Source organism: Hydractinia symbiolongicarpus, chromosome 6, assembly GCF_029227915.1.
Source record: "Hydractinia symbiolongicarpus strain clone_291-10 chromosome 6, HSymV2.1, whole genome shotgun sequence".
Lineage (NCBI taxonomy): Eukaryota > Metazoa > Cnidaria > Hydrozoa > Anthoathecata > Hydractiniidae > Hydractinia > Hydractinia symbiolongicarpus.
In genome coordinates this window covers 8,914,297-8,933,251 of record NC_079880.1, presented here as the reverse complement: position 1 = coordinate 8,933,251, position 18,955 = coordinate 8,914,297, and the positions used below count along the sequence as shown (strand labels likewise).

The window sequence follows — 18,955 nt, the reverse complement described above, 5'->3', positions numbered from 1 at the left end:
CCATATGTTATCACTTGTGGTGGCTATGTTTGAAATTAGACGTTCTGTTTATTATATTTTCTCCATGACTGTAGTATATGAGAAATACTTAAAAAGTCTGCAACCTCGCTCCTAGCGCCTGTTGTCTCTTTTTAATATCGCCTTCTAAATCAATATAAAAAAAGACAATAAACGCTGGGAACAAGGTTGCAGACCTACACCAAATTTCGGAACTTAAACTTTAATTTCATGTTCGTCTCGCCGTGTGATACGCAAAAAGAGACAATAGGTCCTGGGATCAAGGTTGCATAGGTCCTTGTTTATGCCTCTGTTTTATGAAGATAAAATTAGCTTCGAATTTGAAAAGTACTAGCGTATCACTTAATTTACGACTTTCCGTGCGATGTAAAAATTTATAAAAAAAGACCACAGTAGCCAAAAAATCCATTCAAAAAATTTAATTTCAGTGCCTTTTGGATCTTGTGCTTCCTAAAATCCATAAATTTCAGTAACAGCCGTATCACCAGCCTCGTTCTCAAGGCGTTTTGCCTTGTTGATGAAATTGATAGCGGCAAAAAGGCCGTTGTTTGTGTTGGCCATTCTGTAATAACGGCTCAGGTGCCACAAGAACCTGGAGACAAGGTTGTCGTATTACGCTATCGAGGTAGTAAAGCTAATGAATAACATATATTGTTGCATCATATGTGCATCAGTCAAAAGAAGGTATAAAACAACCTCATTTCCAACGCTTTTTTTGCACTTTAACATAAAAGATATACAAGTTACTGGTAACAAGGTTGTTGAATGTGCTGAACGTGTAAATGTTTTAAATGATAAAACAATAAGGAACACAAAAAATTAATAGCAGAAAATATTCAAAAGTAAATCTTGTCTTTTTATGCAAAGATATGTCAAATACGTAAGTCAGCTAATCTTCTTGTTGTATATAGTAATTAGAGTCTTTTCAATCTTATCCGAATGCTGAAAATGGCTAATTATATGAAATACATAGAATAAAAAAAATAAGTAAACACTTCTCCACATGTGATATTTATCATCAAATTGTCTAGCAATTTGGAAACAATGTTTGAGCAAAAATTGTTTTCTAACCAGGTTCAAATCTCTTATGGGACGGTGGAATGTTGTTCCGTCTACAATTTAAACTACATATGCTTATTTCTTTCTAATTTTATTTATTTTAAGACTTTCCCGCCTAAACTTGATGATTACCTAATGTTCTTAAAATAATGTTAATTTTAGTTAGAAAAAAGAGGTCCAAAATTTATTCAAAATATTTCAGTCAATATAACTTATTTTATCAACTCTTCATTTGTAATTACCTTATGAAACAAAGTTATTGTTTTGCAAAATAAAGATCTTCAATAATAACGCTCAACGATATAACGCGGAAAAACAAGGTAAAAGACTTGGCACCAGTTAACGTGGTCGACGGGTAGAATGTATGATAATAATAACAAAATACAACACTACAGAACACTTTTTAGCAATAAAAAAATATAATGTAAAGAATAAAAAAATATTTTAACTCCTTATTATACGCATTTATCAACCATTTTTAAATGTTGGTATTACCCCAGACGACCCTCTTTCGCAGAAATTAATATAGATTTAATTAGTGCAGTTTAAATTAGCACTAGTAAAAAAATAAACATCAATTAGTTAATTAACGCGCTAAATATAAAACAGCGTTATGTGAAAGTTAAATTATTATAAAGGTACATGATTCCATTCGTTTGTTTAGTTCAAATAACATCTGCGACGGAGAGTGTGTTGCTTGATTCTTATGATGTTCTGTGTAGGTAATTACATATTGATATTATAAAACGCGCAGGGATGAAAAATCAAGAAAATCGAAATTTTTAGTAAGCTGTAAGTATTATATTTTTGTACAACGTCCTTTATCTGTTTACTCCTGACAAGTCATGTAAATGAAACACGAAATTACGTGAGTCCGATTTTGTATAAAGCCTTTCTTAGGCCGAAGTACATTTCCCCGCAGAACGAAACAGGAACGAAAACTCATATTTCTGGAATTTAAATGATTTACAAATCTTTCCACCGCTGGAAACTAAAAAGGAGTAAACAAACAGAAAATTAGGAACGTAATAAAGCCAATCAAAAGTTGGGTATTGTTGCCGTTCTGTCTCGTTCATTGCGCTCTACTGGCCTTTGTGATCGTTCTTCTAACTTACATGTGATGGCTGCAAGAAATATTTCTATGTTCCCGCCAAAAAGCATAACAAAAACTACACTACACACTTCATGGTTGGCCAGTTGTTCCTTTTTTATTTTTTTCAAAATTATAAACCTCTTTGATTCCAAGGCCCGTAGCGTTTTTTGATATGAGGATGGCTACAAGCCCTGGGATCGAGGTTGCACCTATACTTGATCACGTACGTTAATAGAAGCAAAATTCTTCTCAATAAGCGGACCTGGCTATGTTTTTCTCTTCGATACCAACCTCGTCCTCGGGTCTATTGACTTTTAAACGACCCTGGGCTTTTCGATATCCATTGGCTTTATATACAATGTATATTCATCGATATAATGGCATCTATGAAACCCTCTCCATGCCTCGTCTGTGTTACCCTTCGTTTAAAATATTTTACAACCTCTACATTTAACTTTCTTCATGCAGTTCAAAATTCGCGTTGTTATACAACGTTTTAACTAATTGAATTTTGTTTCTGTTTCACAAGCTCGCGAGTTTTCTTGTTAGTGCGTGCACACTTTGAAAAGGTTAGGATTTTGAGTAAAAAAAATGCAGTGAAATGGAAATGACACTTAGTGTTTTGCGTCAACCTCATCATCAAAGTTTTGTGGCCCCTGAGCCGTTATTACGAAGTGGCCAAAAGTTTTCCCCGCTATCAAATTCATCAACAAGGCAAAATGCCCTGGGGAAGAGGTTGGTTTTACGTGCGCAAGATTCACTGTAAGCTACCAAACAGTACATAATATCCTGACGGTTGTCACTGGAATGAGATACCATGACTGCATTCATACAATGTATTTTAATGAGTCACAGCATCATCATATTGAATGTATACCATGTGTGATTATGGCAATGACCTTCCTTTGCAGTTTCAGAGAGACAAAAGAAGGTACAAATCGAGAATCTCATGACCCTTATTAATTTGACTTTGACCATATTTCTGATGTATATAGTATGAACTGAAAGATGAGAGGCGGGACAGGAGTCTGGAAAGGATCTGGACAGCTAACTTCTTCTTTCACACCTTTATCGAGTATTGAACATTTTGTTTTTTAAAAAAATGCCACATATGGGTTATTTATTTATTTACTTTATAGGCTCGTTCTCATGACTCATGAAACAATGGCCGAAAAATTACGCAGATTGGAGATAGAGTGTGAACAACTTCGTTCCAAGTTGGCCCAGCAAACAGAAATACAAAGTGAGGTCGAGTCGTTAAAGGAGGAACTCGAGAAATCCCTAGAAACGCATAAAAATCTTCAGCAGGTAGCACTAGCGTTTGAAGAAGAAAATCGAGGCATGCAGGAAAAATATAACGCGGTGTTACGCGATCGCGCGCAGCTGGACGCGTTAAAAATTGAACTGCAACACGAAATTGAAACGAAAACGCAAAGTTTTACGAACTTAGACAAACGATATAATAAATTAAAAGAGAAGATGGATAATTGGGAAAGTGTGGAAGATTTAGTTTATAATTTGGAGAAGGATAAACGAAGAAACACTGAAAAAATACAAGAACTTCAAGAGACGCTCGAAGGTATGTACGTCAGTTGCATTTAGATAGAGAAACCTTTTAAAAGAAACATTCTAAAAACAAATTTTTCGCGCAATACTATCAAGTAAAAATATAAAACATTTTGAACCTCATGGCCTGAACAAAGACGGTAACTAAGTCTCGTGCATGCGCATGGTGAAATATAATCTGCAAAATCTAAAGAATGCCATAGTCTAGGATAAAAAATCGGTAACATTTTCATAGGCAATTTAAAATCATAAACAATCATCTTGAAATAAGTAAACAAACAAATAAGTAAATTACCAGCACAAACGAAAACATTGGGTCTACGATCAACATTATCGAAATCACATTGCCGGGCGTACAAAAGCATACATCTACCGTTATAAACTTCTATTAGGAGATTGCCCAATCTGTTGACCCTGGTCACGTTGGGACCCCTACCGTTTTTAATGGTGAGAAAAAATAAGTTTAATTTTCTTTGCACTCCATCGCTGATAGTTTTAAAGATGTCATATACCAAATTTTTCTTGTCGTTTTTGTTATCTTCTATGTAGATATCATTTCACTGTCTATTTAAAAACATGAGGAGAAAGATTAAATTTAATGTCCAAACACATTTTCTTTGCTTAGATGACCGTGAATAAAACTTAGAAAGACATTTTTCCAGCACTCTATACTTTTCTAGATCCTAGTTATTCTTAGTTATAAGACTGACTTTAACTTATTCTTCACCGTAGAGATTTTACAAGTTATTTAACTGAATTTGTCTCTTTAACTTTGAGGGGCAATCTCATTTTTGCTCCTTGAGACATAACTACCGCTCTTTTATTTTAACAAGTTTGTAAAGACATAAAAAATTTGTGTATTCTTGTTGGCTTGTTTTGAAAACCATTATGAATCTTGTTTCAGCCTTGAGAAGAGGACAAGAAATTCGCGAAAAAGAGAAGCTGGATCGTGTTAATAAATTAACAAAAGAAAACACCGAGATGGCCATTAAACTAGAAACTTATATTGAAGAAATGGAAGAAATGGACTCTCGTGTCGAAAGTTTAGAAAAAGAAAATAAAGAATTATTGAAACAAAATGAACGAGCAAAAACTATGGAACTGTTTGGTTCACATACGGCTGAGTTAGTGGAGCTGGAAGCAGAGAAAGAAGAGTTGACAATCAAACTAGAAAAAGAAATGAAACGACGGGAAAATGTTGAAACTGAACTTTTTAAAGTTGAAGAGGAGTTTGAAAATTATAAACTACAGGCTGAACAAGAAGAACTTCAATGGCAGACGAAAATGCAAAGTTTCGAGCTTGAAGAAGACGAACTTTTAAATTTCCAGGATGATGAGAGTGTTGGGAACGTGGAAGTAAACAAGGATTTAAAAAACATTTTACGTCGCAAACAAATCGCCATTGGTAATTTGGAGGGAGAAAAGAAGGAGCTAATGAATAAAATTCAATCATTAGAGCAGGTAAATGAGACCAGGCTTTTATGTTTCATGTTAAGTAGGTGAGTGAGGCCATCATAAAAATACTTCTATGTCATAAAAGTCTTGTTTTCATTTGAATTTATTTCTGCTATAACGTTATTATAGCGGAAAATGCAGTCAAATGAAAACGAGCCCTAAGTAGGTAAGTAAGGCCATCATAAATTCTATGTTTCAAGGGAGTGAGTTTGGCCATCATAATAATGTTTTATTATTTTGAGTGGATAGGTGAATCCACAGATGAATGGAACAGGCGTTTTTGCTTATGGCGCAAAAAAGATAGACTTTTATGTTTAAGAAGTAAAGTTCGCTAAGCGGAATTCTATAAGCGATTGAAAATAAATGTTCCCAAGTTTTTGAAAATTATGATTTCTCCATATATTAAAAATAATACATTAAAAAGAGTAAATGTCTTGTCATTAGGAGCGTGAAATATTACTCGAAGAAAACAGTTCTCTCGCAAAAGCTAACATGAACCAGAAGGAGAAGAACGTGGAGGTTTCAGAAAACTTTAAAAACAAGATTAATCAACTAGAAAAACAAATGGAAGAAATGACTGAAAATCGAAAAGCGATGGAGCAAGAGAACTTCGATCGACTCGTTTCGTCAGCTGAAAAGGAGTACGAATACAGTCAAAAGTATAAAGAGAATCACCGCGAGTATGAGCGAGTGAAGAACGAGTTGAACGTGGCTCAAGAATATCTAAGATTAGCCACCGACAGAAACTCCGAGTTACAGGTAGAAATTTAATTTTATTTTCCGTTTTCTAATTTGAGTCACCTCACTAAACACGTTAGTTCGTGTCTGCCATTCTTTTTTTAAGATCTTTTATGTGTCCTAAGTAAATTATCGGCCATTCTTGTTTTGAAGCTTTCACACAGTTACATTTTTTCTTCGTACACCAAGCGGCCAAAGTCATGGCTTCAATGTGCTTTGTTTTTTCAATTCTCCAGTCTATATCTTTCCCCGATTTAGTTCAATTCTAAACACTGTTAACTATTTTTCAAGTTTATTGTTAAAAGAAAATGGGGTTAGATATAAATTGGATCTGTTGGACCGTCCAGTAGAATCAACAAATGTGTATGTGTAGCGCAATAGGCAACAAAATTTGGACTACAAAATTATCTATGCTAGCCCATAAACAACCTCATTCTTACCTACCTCTGTTTTCTTTCTTTTATCTGACAGCGAGACAAACGTAGGTCTGGAAACGTGATTGCTAAATAGACTGATTTCTTTTGTTATTACTTAGATGTCAGAATTTTAATTAGAATTAATTTTTTTTAACCAGGCGAAGCATGAGAAATTGCGAGACGCATACGAAAAACTTATGGGTGAAAAGAAGAACATGGAAGAGAATTTCAAACTTGAGAGAATGAAATCAGACGAAGCCTATGAGAAGGAGAAAAACCAAATGCGCGAGCACGCTGAAGAAGAGAAAGAACAAAGAGCAGGGTAAGGGGATTTTGTTTAGTATACTTTGCCAACTGCTATCTTGATGATTTTGTTAGCTACGTTCTTCTAAAATTTGATACAATATTGGGATTGCTTTTGCACGTGCCTAAACCAATAACATGAATTTTTATTTTTCTCATGATGTCTCCTAATCTCCATAATAATAGCCGTCATCTGTCTGTCTCTGCGCAGACACCCCGCTGAGTATGAAAATGATGTTACGGAAATACGAATATTAAATATATATATTTTTATCCACTTTGTTGTGACGGGTAAATATAAAGGACGGGCGAACCCGTGGATTTTTCCACGGGCAACGACTAGTTTATAATAAAATATCCGTATGCGTCTGTCCGTCACGCAAAACGGTATCTTAACTGCGCAAGTAGTGAGACGCACGCAATACGGTATAAAAAGACGGGCGAACCCGTGGATTTTTCCACGGGCTAACGACTAGTAATCGTAAAAAGCTCAATTCATTTTCTAGTAAGATGTTTGTACTACAAGTAAATTTTATATTTTTAGAGAAGAAAGAAACAACTTGTTGAATCGGATGAGTTTGCAGTTACAACAAGAACGATCTGACCATGAGAGAAGATTAATCGAGCAAAACACAGTAGTAAGTCACGTGATTTCCCCGCTATTTTTAATGAATTATTTTTTAAATCAAATTTACCTCTTGCTGCTTGAGTTATCTTCCACCTCGTACTTAGTGCTATTTTTCGCCCACCCATTATCGAAAAAGACTAAAAAAGGCCTTTGAACAAAGTTGTTTGTTCAATTTTTGTTCTGGTCTGGTCAATTTACCCTTTTTTTTAATGTTTCAGTGTTCAATCTTTCATACATTTATTTACGGGAGTTTGGCAACGAATGTTTTGAGCTAACACCGGTAATAATTGTACCATGTTTCAGAAATTAAAATGGTAGCGGTGCTGCGTACTGTTATTTTTTTTGCGACCTTGTAATTAAGAATATTTTAACCTTAGATCCAAAATCTTGAAGAAAGACTCTCTGCAATGCGTTCGTTTTATGAAAGCAAGTCCAACGCGAGTCACTCAACACCATCGCCTGAAACTACTCCGCCTGTCGCGATTAAAAATGGTAGACTTTTTGATTCGATGGTGAGTGTCTGGAAGGGCTATTACTTGTTAAATTGAAATATTTTGCAGTCTTCTGAACTAGAAAAATAGATCTTTATTTTAAAAATACAACTTCTAAGCTTTGCTGCCATGTTGAAGCATGATCCACGTTGCACCAATTTCTTACCTGCAGTGTGTGGTATTTTAATTCCTGCCAATTTTGTATAGGGTGATGAACTCGATAATGTTAGTCGTGAACGGTCAAACGACAGTGAAAACGATATGAATGAACAAGGTAAGTAAACTTTTTGCATGGCACAGTTTGTTTTTTGTCAACTTTTTCGCTACTATAGTCTTAAGAAATAGTCCTGCTTAAAGTCATTGCTAAAAACATTTATTTACAACCTACGTAAAAGAACAAAACTTTTGACAGGTTATATTAACCTCATCCCCAGGACTGGTTAAACTTTTTATATTCAGAAAAAGGCTAACAACTCCTGAGGACGAGTTTGAGGGCATATTTTCGGCTAATGAAACTTCGTCATTTACTCCTAAGCATTTCTCAACTTTTTTAGCACTGTGGTGTTATTTTATTTTTAGAAAGTTTAAGCGATCGTGAACTACGACGAATAGCGTACAAAATAGCGGATGGCAACTGGAACAATATTCCTTACGAGATAGGAATAAACCAACGAGACGCTTTTCAAATTACGAACTGTTTAGCAAACGATCAAGAAAAAGTGTATCGGTTGCTCGTCTGCTGGAGAGCACAGCACGATAATTCTCGTATCGAACTGCTAAAACTTTTATCGGAATCTATTGATTCAAAGCGAAAAGACGTTATTAAATTTCTTAAGGAGATGATTGGTGGACCTGCCAAAGAGTCAGGAGGATTGAAAACGAAGTTTCAGAAGTTGAAAAGATCCGTTAAGCGTTAACACGTTGTGACCACACTTCCTTGCCTTACTAAGTCAATAGTGAAGATAAAACGAAACCAACATGTTTCAGTTTATAGAGTTCAGTCTAGTTATTTGTGTATTTATTTTTTCGCCAGGCGTAGTTTATTACAGGATACAACTATATTTTGTAAATATTTTTCTGTAGCGAAATTATGATCTGGAATTTCTATAAAATAAAAATATTGAGACTATGGCACTTTTACGAAGTTGGCAAATAGCATCAAAAATTTACCGCAACTGGTAGCCTGCGGATGTGCTGCTTTTTTAAATACGTAGTTCAAGTAAGTAGCGTTTTTTTTGACGCGTTTGCTGTACGGAATAATTCACGTCAGGGCCTATAAAGGTGCCAAAATTTGAGAAAAATGACTGCGCTGACGTCAGGACAAATTAGCACTTTTTAGAGTTAGGATCTAACCAAATAATCTAGGATGCTAAGTCCGCTGTGAACATAAACATTGACTGTAGACATTGACAAGTTCAAAAAGTGCATGGATCTAGTATAGAAATGACCTAAAATACTACTCGATGCGATGAACTTTTCCAATTTTCCGACCTGTTCAATATATTTTGTAAGGGGTTGGGGTTTTGCGTGTACTAAACGCCAGATATGTGTATAAGCAGGATCGAGACATGATGGAGAACAGAGCTACGCGAGGTTTTAATTTTGTGGTCATTTCTACAAAATAATCGTAATCCAAATAAGATATAGTTTTCCCTTTTACATAATTCATAATTACTTTAACTACAGCCTCGTCATAAGGAAACTGGTTTACCTTCAAAAATAAGAAATCCAACACACTGGGGACGAGGTTGTTTCAACTAAAAATGCAGATATAATTTTCTACTTTCTTTGTTGGTTTTGGGTGATGTAATTTGAGTGACAGAGTTTGAGTGTTAAAAAAAGTAGTTTCCTCTCTTACTTAAAAAAAAAGTTTAGTTTATAAGCTTGTTCCTATTCGACTACATTTTTGTTGATAGCACAAAAGGCTAACGAGTTTTTTTTGTTAGTGCATGAACTTGGGCAAAACCTCTTAATTTTGTCAAAGCGCACAGGCGCTAACAAGAATATTCGTTAGCTTTTGCGAAAACAGTCAAATGTAAACGAACCCTTACGTTCAAAGTCAGTTTCATGACGATGTTGGATCAGCCACTTTCCCAGCAAACAAAATGGCGTCTGTATTATGATCCACAATATAAAATACAAAAGGACGATCAGCTCGAATTTGAGGTGGCATGGACAATAAAGTTATTCCAAAACCGGTAGCACCACCTGCCACAGTCCCTTCTTCGTCGACTTCTATGAAAGCCTTATGATATGCGCCTGAACAATACAACTCACGTTTGCCGTTTATGCCAGATAAGTCAGCTTTCCCAGAGGTAAATAAATCAGTTATTCCAAGCTGTTGTAAACCCTTCTTTAGATCTACGGCATGTTGTATTTTGAATGTGGGTAGATAGACATCTACATCTTGCGGATATCTCCCAGGTTTTAAACGTTTTAACCAGTTTTGTATAACATCAGGAGTAGCACTTTGAGCAAGTTTATTTGCTGTCATTTTGAGTGGGATAGCTACCAACATACTGTACTTCTCTCCGGCGTAAGGTATTTTCACAACTTGGAATTCTGTTTCTGCTAAATAATCAAATTTATCACTTTTCCACATCATATCCACTTCAATATTTTTGCCATCTTCAAGTTTAAATTCACTTTTCCGGGTGTGCTCCTTCTCGAAAGGTATTTTCCATTTTCCTTTAAAAAAAATAGCATTGGCTAATACAAGTTTTGTTGTAGAATCAATGGAACCATCTGGAAACAAATCTTTGATGTTATTTTCAGTTTGCTGTGCAACCCAGTTATTAATGTTTTGGCGGGCGTTTTCAGAATTTTTTTGAAAATCTTCTGTTCCAAGAACTGCTTTATAAAATGTTTTTAGGTTTTCTTTGTAACTTTCCATAACGTCATTTTCTTGATCAATCCAAACTCTATTGGCCAATGAAACATCGCTGTTGTTACTTTCAAATCCTTCAACAAGCTCTTGTACGAGTTCATGAAACTTATTTTCTTCAATACCTCCCCATCCAAAAGTCGTTTCAATTTCTTTTCTTGTGTTTGTCTTTGAACCTTCATGAACCATCGCCATTGCAGATGAAATGCTATACGGTGAAAAAACTACGTTCCCATTGGAAGTATTTAAAATATGATTGAACATTTTGTAGTTAAAGTCGTTTACAAGCTTTTTCGCCTGCGCCATTCTGTCTAGTTTTTTTAAGAAATGAACAACTTTTTGTTGTCGAAAGTTCCGTTTGTAGTCAGCATCCACTACAAACACGCTGCTTAGAAAAAACACGAAGAGAATAATCAAATTTTCCATCTTCACTTCTCAATGTTATTTCAACATACGTTCAGGCAGCCATATTTAAAGACGGTTTCGAAAACAAAAACAAAACTTAACAGTGTGAAATTCATTGTTTAAAAAAGTAAATATATACACAGGTTTCGAAATGTCAAATAAGGCGTGCTGACGTAAAAAAAATAATAAATAAAAATGTTATTTCATGAATTTGTGTTTTCTGCATACAAAAAAATTAAGTATGCAAAAGCTTTTGCCAAGGTAATGCAGCAAACTACTTTGATCTATCGAACGCGGAAGTTATTTGAAAAAAAAAAGATGTAACGCCTTAATTGGTTTAACAATGGCATTTTTCTATTGTCTGTAAAGACGTCAGCAAAGTGTTACAACGTGACAGCTTACAAGAAACTCCACCCTTTAAGTGGAATGTTAAAAAATGGATCAAACAAACATACTGTGTAATCGAATTTCGTGTTTTGCGAAACTTAACTTTTTCAGCGGAAATGTTCTACAGCGCACGAAAAGACATTGGGCATTTATCAAATGGAAACACAAACAATACTGTTGGTAAAGTTTTAACAAAATAAAAATTCTGTTTAACGTACTCTAACACCAGAGAATTAAAGAATTAAATGAGTTTGTCATTTAAATTTTACTATGCCATGACGTGATTGTCTAGTTGAGCGGATGTTGTGCTTCCGTAACACAAACGGGAACTTTGGATGCACTAGTACACCTTCATTGATAACAGTGCCATTAGGAACAAGAGGTTGTGCTGGGTAAATAATAGTAATAATAATAACAATAATTCTCCTCCACCATATTAAAACCATCGGCCATCTTCAAAGTATACTCGCTCGATCTTTTAAAGTACATCACGTGACCCTGATAGTACACGGTCATTTTAAAAATGGCTTCTAATATTGGTGGAAATAAAGATGTTTTGATATCATCGGATAATTTTTTAGGATTACTGATAATCCTATCGAAGTTTTAGATGATAATTACATAAATTGGATTTAATCCGGTTTTGACGTCAACAAGTTATTGGTGGGTGCGCTAGTTGTGTAAAAGGGCCGAGCGAGGGTTTTACAGCCGTCATACATCCGTTTATGTTTCCAGCGACTTAAATTCGGACGGAGCAACGAACCCAATGTCAAATTTTACTCACTATGTTAATAAACGCAAAAATTCCCCTGGAGTCCCCTTTGCCGGCCAGCAATGTGATGACGTCAAAATTACTTTGTTTGCGGCTTTACGCAGGAGCTTGTTTATTTTATCTTAGTCTTATAAATGCAAATCAGGCAAAAATAGAAATATTTTCTTAAATACTAATGTTATATGAGTGTTTAAGATTAAGTTGTTTAAAGTAAGCTTTAAGCATGTCTGAACCTGTTCTCAACTATTCATATGCTTTTTAAAAAAAACATGTATGTGACGGAGGTGCACAATGCGCTTTGCATATGATGGAGATAATAAAAAGGTGATTTAAAGACAATTTCATTGTGATTTAGAGGACCTTTTTTAAACTGTTCTTTCTCCTCGGGTCATCCTCAAAACAAATTTCTTACAGAAATCGGTCGAAAAGTTCAGAAAAAGATTGTGATGAAATTATCACCAATACATAGCAAATATTTTTTATGTCTTAGAAATGCAACTAAATTAAACGTCTCCACTAGGTTTGAATGTTACGGCGATGGTGACAACGATATTTAATCTAAGTTTGTGAAACCAGGAATAATGTGTTGTTAACATGAAATCACAGAACTAAAAAAAAACATTTATTTATTAGTTCTTGAAAAAATGATGTTATAAATAATTACAGTTATGAAAACATCAAATATCAATCACAGCATCGGGACTTTCATTTATACCGTGTGATTTTCGATACCGTCGTTTGGGAATAAGACCTTGTTTTCTTGCTTCGTACACCTAAAACAAGAATTTACCAAAAACTAAAAATTACGAAATCGAACTATGATCTTTTACTTTAATAATTTTTAATTAGGGCCGCCCCCTTTTTTCAAATATAAAACGAAGTTCGTTTCACATTTTTCGTGATGCTGCGTGATGGTAAATAAACGGGGGTGGGTAGTACTAGATGCAGTTGTTGTCTTCCCGTGAGACGTGATTATTAGGGTCCTAAATAAAGACATGACGAGTCGCGATGAGGGTATTGGGTGGTTCTAAAATGACAAATTTAGCGTTACGTAATTATCAAAAGACCCTAAATTCACTTGCTTCATTTTTAAAAATGTAAAATGAGGCTCCTGCATGCTATGTTTGAAAAGTTAATATATGTATGCAAAATTAAGGCTGAGGAAAGATTTTTTAAAAAAAACTAAAAATCCGCTGGATAAAAACGTGAATTGTTGTTATAATTGGTCGTTGAAGCGCTGAATTTGTTAGTATATAAAAAGGTAGTGTATGGACGTATTTCGTGTGTTAAATAGCCATGCATAGGATCTGCGAGAATTGATCTCTTTAACAACTTAAGAACCCTAACATTCCACCCACCACACCTCATCCAAAAAAAGGTTAACTGGGCATACAATTATTGTAGAGGTCTTACCTCGTTTAGAAATCTGTTGATGACGTCAGTGTACCCATGACACTGCCACGTTTCATTATGAGTGCCTGTCTCAAATGTTTCGATGCGTTTAACATAAGCACCTGATAGCTAAAGCACGCAGTAACATATTTTGTACGACAAATTTAAAAATAGCGTATCAGAGAATGGTTAGCAATTTTGATGCTGGTCTCATCAAAGAAAACCAAAAAATTCCACAAAATCGCAACAATTTGCAATTTTTTAAGAGCAGAAATTTTCTTTTCGCCAGTCTCCGACATTACAGTAACATACAGGAAATCTTATATTTTTCAATGAGTGACTAACACCATATAATACATGTAATGATAGTTTATTGTAGTTAGTCTTGCAGACTTCTTATAGCAGAAACATTTCCAATTTGGCTACGTTACACAACAAGACTTACATTATACAATTTTGACATGTGCTTGGGAGGCACTGTTGATCAGCAAGTCCAGACAAAAACAGAGTCGGAGTGGTGATTGATTTTACACGATCGATTGATGGATACTGAAACAAAAAATATTATTGCCTCGGATTGTTATCTGGAGATGTAAATACAGCACGTCATTGTATAATTTATATAATTGTCAGACACAAAAGAAAGATGCATTATGAACATCAACTTCTTAAAAGTTAGTAACGTAAAGTTACTATATATATTTAATTCTGTTTTTCAAAAGGAGACCTATGATAAAAACATAATTTACTGTGATATTACATTTCGTGGTTAAGCTCATCCGCAAAAATGGAGCATTTTGCAGGGACTTATTTTCGCGGATAATTTATTTTTTAATATTTTGCGTTTCGACATTTTTGACTATTTTTTGGCAAATTAGCTCTTGTGACAAACAGCCAAATCTATTGTCATTGTCAAAAAATCTCCAAAAACAGTGAATTTACAAACACGATCGTGACATCAGAACAATGTTTTTGAATGCCGCTACTTGAGATCAAAATCACACGGCTGGGAAAGTCAAGCCAGGTGAAAAAGTAGATAGTTTTTTTGTAATATCGATGACTAGAGGTAGTTTATTTTGAAATATAGAACAGATAATATCTCATAATTTTTACCCTTTTCTTTTCTTATGGGAAAACGGGGAGGGACATAGGAAGTAAGAGATTTCGACCATGGAAATTTTTTTGAAAATTTTCTTATATAAATCTCGCGGATCAGACAATTATTAAAACTGATGGCGGATGGCTACTTTCCAGATTTTCGCAGGGACTTAATTTCGCGGAATTAGGTCAAAATACGCAGATTTTAATCCCGCGAAAATTTATCCCAATAAAATATTGATATAATAACTTTGCCGGCATAAACACGTAATTAGAACAACAAACTAATAAAAGTGCTATTGTCTCTTAGATTATCAAGGTAAAGATCTAAATAAAAGTCATGCATCTAAATTAACATATGGTGTCTAGGTGGCTGCTACACTACTCCTTTACACTACTCCTTCCAGGTAGCGATACAAAATATACTAGCTTCAAACAAACTTACTTTATTTTTGTAACACCAACTTGGCAACTGTTTTAAATATTTGAAGAGATGTTTCGACATATCTGGAATACTTGTAAATGTATTTTCCACAACAACAGCAAATAAAATATCTGCGTATTGCTCCAGAGAAGACAGTGAAAACGCTACAGCTCCTCCAAGTGAACGCCCATGCAAAATTATTTTCTCATGATCAATGTCTGAACGACTTAAAAGATATTCAATTGAAGCCACGGCATCTAGTTCAAAACCTGAAATAGTAAAATTTTCAAATTCAACTATAGAGCAGCAAACAGATATGAAAAAAAATAGCATAGTAGCATAGCTACCTTTTTCGCTTGGTGAGCCATCACTTTTTCCATAGCCTCGATAATCCAACATAAAAATATTACTACCCGTGTAAGAATACAACACATGTGCATTTATTAAACGATGTCCAATATTCCCTGCATTACCATGAAACATTATAATGGTGGGTGCAATACCTAATCGTGCCCCAGCTTGCTTTAAGAATATTGCATTTAAAACTACGCCATCTTTTGTAGTGATGTGCAAGTTTTCGTATGGTAGGCCTAAAAACCTTGGTGACTGAACAAAAATCCGAGAATTCTCTGGTTGATCAGGAAAATATAAAAGTGCATCTTGGTAATGGTAAAATGCACCAACAAATGCACAAATTAACAACAACAATGTCACTATACCACCATATAACCAATACAGCAAAAAAAGAAACAATAACGCAATACTGCAGGCTTTCCAAAATCTTATTAAAACAAATAGCACAATTTTGCCAATCTTTTCTATTGATTTAAAGCCAGTCTTTTTGTCTGATACAAAATTTCTATTTGAGATTAATTCATCCATTTAACATATATAGCTATAAATCTACATATAACATAGAGCAAATTTGTGCAGACTAAGCGTGGCTGCATGAGTAAATGAGTAAATAAATACTTTTCTAGGTTTGAAAGTTAAAACATCAAATGCTTAATCCATTTTTTATTATTTTACACCTGTTTTAAAAAACAGGACAATCTGCAAACACATGCCTTGTGCACTGGCATTTTTGCAAAGTTCTTTGAAGGGATAGCTTATAGTCAAAACCAAGAAAGCTATGTGGCCAGCAGAGTTGCTAGATTGTCGCTAGAGCGGTTTGTTTAGATAATCATGTTATTAGGACGGTATATGGTTCTTGAAAACATGTTATAACTTTTTTATTACATAATTGCCATTTTACCCTATAATGTCTGTGAAAGAATATGCACATATGTACAAAAATGTGCAAACTGTTGTAGCTAGCTAAAAATATTAGCTGGATTATATATTTAGAGTCGCAAGACCTAGAATGACAAAAAATTTTCTATGCTTCTTGCCTCCCTACAGGCCCTACCTGCCATTATTATCGTCCTTCGCTTTAAAATTCTAGCCATGACTATCAAGGGTCCTGAGAACTAGTTTAAAAAAGTGCATGGGAAGCTCCAATTAAACAAGGTGTGCAAGTTATCAGTAAATATAGAATAGGTGTAATGCCACATATTAATGGCTGGAAAGTTTTTTTAAACTTTAGAAGTTACTTTTTAAAAATGAAACGCAGTGTCTGCATGGCCGGCAGCCAGCCGATGTTATTCAAAATGCTAAATGGCCAGCAGTTTGTAAAGACTTTTGTATTCTTGTTGGCTTGTTTTGAAAACCATTATGAATCTTGTTTCAGCCTTGAGAAGAGGACAGGAAATTCGCGAAAAAGAGAAGCTGGATCGTGTTAATAAATTAACAAAAGAAAACACCGACATGGCCATTAAACTAGAAACTTATATTGAAGAAATGGAAGAAATGGACTCGCGTGTCGAAAGTTTAGAAAAAGAAAATAAAGAATTATTGAAACAAAATGAACGAGCAAAAACTATGGAACTGTTTGGTTCACATACGGCTGAGTTAGTGGAGCTGGAAGCGGAGAAAGAAGAGTTGACAATCAAACTAGAAAAAGAAATGAAACGGCGGGAAAATGTTGAGACTGAACTTTTTAAAGTTGAAGAGGAGTTTGAAAATTATAAACTACAGGCTGAACAAGAAGAACTTCAATGGCAGACGAAAATGCAAAGTTTCGAGCTTAAAGAAGACGAACTTTTAAATTTCCAGGATGATGAGAATGTTGGAAACGTGGAAGTAAACAAGGATTTAAAAAACATTTTACGTTGCAAACAAATCGCCATTGGTAATTTGGAGGGAGAAAAGAAGGAGCTAATGAATAAAATTCAATCATTATAGCAGGTAAATGAGACCAGGCTTTTATGTTTCATGTTAAGTAGGTGAGTGAGGCCATCATAAAAATACTTCTATGTCATAAAAGTCTTGTTTTCATTTGAATTTATTTCTGCTATAACGTTATTATAACGGAAAATGCAGTCAAATGAAAACGAGCCCTAAGTAGGTAAGTAAGGCCATCATAAATTCTATGTTTCAAGGGAGTGAGTTTGGCCATCATAATAATGTTTTATTATTTTGAGTGGATAGGTGCAACCACAGATGAATGGAACAGGCGTTTTTGCTTATGGCGCCAAAAAGATAGACTTTTATGTTTAAGAAGTAAAGTTCGCTAAGCTGAATTCTATAAGCGATTGAAAATAAATGTTCCCAAGTTTTTGAAAATTATGATTTCTCCATATATTAAAAATAATACATTAAAAAGAGTAAATGTCTTGTCATTAGGAGCGTGAAATATTACTCGAAGAAAACAGTTCTCTCGCAAAAGCTAACATGAACCAGAAGGAGAAGAACGTGGAGGTTTCAGAAAACTTTAAAAACAAGATTAATCAACTAGAAAAACAAATGGAAGAAATGACTGAAAATCGAAAAACGATGGAGCAAGAGAACTTCGATCGGCTCGTTTCGTCAGCTGAAAAGGAGTACGAATACAGTCAAAAGTATAAAGAGAATCACCGCGAGTATGAGCGAGTGAAGAACGAGTTGAACGTGGCTCAAGAATATCTAAGATTAGCCACCGACAGAAACTCCGAGTTACAGGTAGAAATTTAATTTTATTTTCCGTTTTCTAATTTGAGTCACCTCTTATCTACTCACTAAACACGTTAGTTCGTGTCTGCCATTCTTTTTATAAGATCTTTTATGTGTCCTAAGTAAATTATCGGCCATTCTTGTTTTGAAGCTTTCACACAGTTACATTTTTTCTTCGTACACCAAGCGGCCAAAGTCATGGCTTCAATGTGCTTTGTTTTTTCAATTCTCCAGTCTATATCTTTCCCCGATTTAGTTCAATTCTAAACACTGTTAACTATTTTTCAAGTTTATTATTAAAAGAAAATAGGGTTAGATATAAATTGGATCTGTTGAACCGTCCAGTAGAATCAACAAATGTGTATATGTAGCGCAATAGGCAACAAAATTTGTACTACAAAATTATCTATGCTAGCCCATAAACAACCTCATTCTTACCTACCTCTGTTTTCTTTCTTTTATCTGACAGCGAGACAAACGTAGGTCTGGAAACGTGATTGCTAAATAGACTGATTTCTTTTGTTATTACTTAGATGTCAGAATTTTAATTAGAATTTAATTTTTTTTAACCAGGCGGAGCATGAGAAATTGCGAGACGCATACGAAAAACTTATGGGTGAAAAGAAGAACATGGAAGAGAATTTCAAACTTGAGAGAAAGAAATCAGACGAAGCCTATGAGAAGGAGAAAAACCAAATGCGCGAGCACGCTGAAGAAGAGAAAGAACAAAGAGCAGGGTCAGGGAATTTTGTTTAGTATACTTTGCCAACTGCTATCTTGATGATTTTGTTAGCTA

At 34.7% G+C, this 18,955-nt stretch overlaps 3 protein-coding genes and 1 pseudogene across 5 annotated transcripts; 2 read left to right on the top strand and 2 right to left on the bottom strand.

The window, feature by feature from the left end:
• The first annotated feature begins 1,734 nt into the window (after positions 1-1,734).
• On the top strand, positions 1,735-8,894 carry LOC130647003 (putative autophagy-related protein 11). 2 transcript variants are annotated; one of them, XM_057452705.1, is made up of 9 exons: positions 1,735-1,869; positions 3,310-3,749; positions 4,641-5,197; positions 5,636-5,950; positions 6,504-6,667; positions 7,193-7,286; positions 7,654-7,788; positions 7,975-8,041; positions 8,347-8,894. In XM_057452705.1, exons 2-9 carry the CDS (start codon positions 3,320-3,322, stop codon positions 8,682-8,684), a joined length of 2,100 nt encoding a protein of 699 aa, XP_057308688.1. In that variant the 5' UTR covers positions 1,735-1,869; positions 3,310-3,319; the 3' UTR covers positions 8,685-8,894. The 2 variants fall into 2 exon arrangements, with proteins under 2 accessions (XP_057308688.1, XP_057308689.1); XM_057452706.1 differs by having other exon boundaries at positions 1,736-1,862.
• Positions 8,895-9,832: 938 nt separating this feature from the next.
• LOC130647988 (serine protease inhibitor-like) lies at positions 9,833-11,077 on the bottom strand. Its single transcript, XM_057454006.1, has one exon. It carries the CDS (start codon positions 11,075-11,077, stop codon positions 9,833-9,835), a length of 1,245 nt encoding a protein of 414 aa, XP_057309989.1.
• Positions 11,078-12,844: 1,767 nt separating this feature from the next.
• On the bottom strand, positions 12,845-16,026 carry LOC130647006 (protein ABHD13-like; annotated as a pseudogene).
• A 790-nt stretch (positions 16,027-16,816) lies between these two features.
• On the top strand, positions 16,817-18,934 carry LOC130647007 (pleckstrin homology domain-containing family D member 1-like). 2 transcript variants are annotated; one of them, XR_008982798.1, is made up of 3 exons: positions 16,817-17,415; positions 17,854-18,168; positions 18,733-18,934. XR_008982798.1 is itself a non-coding variant. In XM_057452709.1 (3 exons), exons 2-3 carry the CDS (start codon positions 17,902-17,904, stop codon positions 18,913-18,915), a joined length of 450 nt encoding a protein of 149 aa, XP_057308692.1. In that variant the 5' UTR covers positions 16,840-17,415; positions 17,854-17,901; the 3' UTR covers positions 18,916-18,930. The 2 variants fall into 2 exon arrangements, 1 of the variants encoding a protein (XP_057308692.1); XM_057452709.1 differs by having other exon boundaries at positions 16,840-17,415; positions 18,733-18,930.
• Positions 18,935-18,955: the final 21 nt, after the last annotated feature.